The sequence below is a fragment of the Lepidochelys kempii genome, chromosome 4 (genome assembly GCF_965140265.1).
Source record: "Lepidochelys kempii isolate rLepKem1 chromosome 4, rLepKem1.hap2, whole genome shotgun sequence".
Taxonomy (NCBI): Eukaryota; Metazoa; Chordata; order Testudines; family Cheloniidae; genus Lepidochelys; species Lepidochelys kempii.
The window spans coordinates 66,130,382-66,133,178 of NC_133259.1; the positions used below are offsets into that span (position 1 = coordinate 66,130,382).

Here is a 2,797-nt window from a genome sequence, read left to right on the forward strand (position 1 = left end):
TTGGGCAGCAACAAGGACTACAATGCTTTGGGGGAGCTTAAGTTTGTGCTTCAGCATTCTTTCAGAAGGGACAAAAGGGGGGGGGACTTCCTGTCATTTCCATTGCTTTCTGCATGTGGGACCAACATGCAGAAAGCATGGGCAATGCAGAGTTTAAACAGTTGCAAATGGAGGGAGGGAACATCGTGCCTTGTTTTACATATTTCTCCCTGACTGGGTTGAATTTAACGTGAAGCTGCTCCATTGTTCAGGGCTCCCTGCACCATATATATTGACAGAAGCTACTGTTTACATGGACTTTTCATCCCTTCATTGTTTGCTTATGGAAAATAAGGGGGAGTGACAAAAAAGAGAAGGGAAAGGGAGAGAGAAAAGAGGGAGGCACTGACCACAGTGCAGAACCACCCAATAACCTTGTCTTATGTGATCATTAACCTTGTTGGAAAATGCAACTGGCAGTTCATTCTGGAGCTTGTCATTAGGATGTGAGCAGAGACACAGATACTGCAGAGGCATTTTAAGGATTTTTTTATTTGCTGCAAGTATTATAAATATTTCACCTATTTTGTGTGACTGCAAAATGAGATTCCAACAGCTCCTTTACATCTTATTTTTTCTCATGATGAGTCTACTCCTTATCAATGGACAGAGGCCAGGTAGGAACTGTGTCCTCACATTATATGTTAATATGTATATTTTATAGGAGTACCGACTATACAGTTTAAGTTTATTGCTTTGACTTTGTTCCAAACACTTATTCTTAGTTATTGTACTTCCATTGCTATTTGTTTTGCAGAATTTTTAAAGTCCTGGGTCTAGAGACATATTAATAGTAATAAAGATATACATGTATATAGTGTAACTACTAAAAGGTCTAAAGAAATTAAGATTTAAACCAGATCTAAAGATGTTGCATTTCCATGCCTGCTCCTGAGAAAACACGATCAGACGAATGTTACATCAGCTACATCAAACGTACCTTGGTTTGTAGCATCCACAGCACTTAGCTTTGATGATTGACTGGACTAGGCTGAGTTTACGCCCTGATAAAAATCACGATGAAACAAAATGAAGCTGTTAAGACACGTCAACAGCTATAATCACTTTACGGAGCAATACGTGTGTTTAAAAGGTCTGGAGTAGCATCTTTGCGAATATTGGATGCGGGGGGGTGGGGGGGGGAAGGGAAAGAGTTCTACACTCGCTGCGAGGCAATTTTGTTTACGCCTTACCATTGACGGTAACCTATCGTTCAGATCTGGGATCTACGTTGATCGCAATTTTAATGTTTCCTATGACGACTTTAAAGTACTGCTTTGATCATATTTATCATAAAAAGCGGTAGTAAAAAAGAAGCGGTTTGCTGTACAATTATTGTTAGACGGCTCTCAAACAACCAGCCATTCAAAACTTCCACACACCTATTAAAGAAAACGTAACCGAGGTTTTTGAATGAACAAAATATGGAAGCAAAATTCCAAGCAGTATAGTTATAGTCTTTAAGTTAGGCAATTGTGATAACCACACCAACATAAACTCATTTCACGCTATTTCCTGATTAAGGCTAAAGAAAGGGGTCAGCAGGAGCAGAGAAGGTAACAACGCGCCCCACTGCTGATTGCATTTCTGACTCTTCTTTTTGGTTCAGGGGAAGTTTTATCAACTGGGGAGGGAGCACATCTCAAATGTGACCCTATGGCTGTCTTCGTCGGTGCAGAAATCAACGCAAACTGACTGCTAGTCGCCCGCTGTAGAGCCAGATTGCGCCCTAACTTGAAATCAGAGCATGTAGACAAGGGGCTTGGTATACAAAGTATATAAGGAAAGGATTCATCCTGTAAGGTAGAGGGCACTGTGGCCCCGATTCAGAAAGGCATTTATTTTACGAAACTGCTCAAAATGTTTGGGGTGCTATACCTTCTGCTCCCGGAACGGTGACTGCTATTTTTGAATATGCTTTGTCAACAAGTTTATGGCACGTGGGGGAACACGCTATTTCTGAAATGGGAAGAAATCTAGAATTTTAAGGGATATTTTTTAACCAACAAAAAAAAAAAAGGGAGTGGGGAGGCTGTGAGGACAACTAGCATGAATCGTATGAAAGAAGCAGCATGATTCAGTGCAAAGCTGTTTGTCTTTCTTTCCGTTCGCTTTGTTGCTTAATATCCAATAGCATTTGCCAGAAATGCTTAGAAATCCGGGAGGAGGGGAATGCAAAAACAAATAGGTCGGTGTAGGACATCAATGCCCGAGGTGACGCCTGGATAGCAGGTTCTTTTGCATGCTGTGTGCTCAGTATTATAGACAAGTGTAATTGTCTGATTGTTGAAGTTTTCGATTTAAACTGTGTGGTTTCAATTCCCGCTTCTGCCTTTCAGCTAACCTGGCCCTGCGCAGAAAGCTGCACAGACACAACTGCTCCCACAGGAGATGTATGCCTCTCCACTCCAGAGTGCCCTTCCCCTGAGGTATCTGAAATCCAACCTTGCTTTGCTAAAGTTAGGAGAGTTCGGTAATAAATCCAGGCGCCAAGGAGGATGTAATTATCAAAACTTCCCTATACATTTATTTGGAAACACTGCTGAACAGGCTGTCCAGAATAAGCACATTTCCAAATTCTGGTTACATTTCAAAACCATTTGCGCTGCATTTTACTAACCAAACCACAAACATGATTTCATTTGGTCTCGAGTCCTTGCGATTTCTTTGTTCTGAAAACAGGGCTTTGAAAAAGCAGGAGGGAAAAAAAATATGCTTTATTTAAACTCCATGGCAGGATCCCAGATGTGCTAGGGTT

General features: G+C 41.3%; 1 protein-coding gene across 1 annotated transcript; it reads left to right on the forward strand.

The window, feature by feature from the left end:
- The first annotated feature begins 227 nt into the window (after positions 1 to 227).
- On the forward strand, positions 228 to 2,468 carry APELA (apelin receptor early endogenous ligand). Its single transcript, XM_073340076.1, has 2 exons — positions 228 to 656; positions 2,379 to 2,468. The coding sequence occupies exons 1-2, from the start codon at positions 581 to 583 to the stop codon at positions 2,465 to 2,467; spliced, it is 165 nt and encodes a 54-aa protein (XP_073196177.1). The 5' UTR covers positions 228 to 580; the 3' UTR covers position 2,468.
- Positions 2,469 to 2,797: the final 329 nt, after the last annotated feature.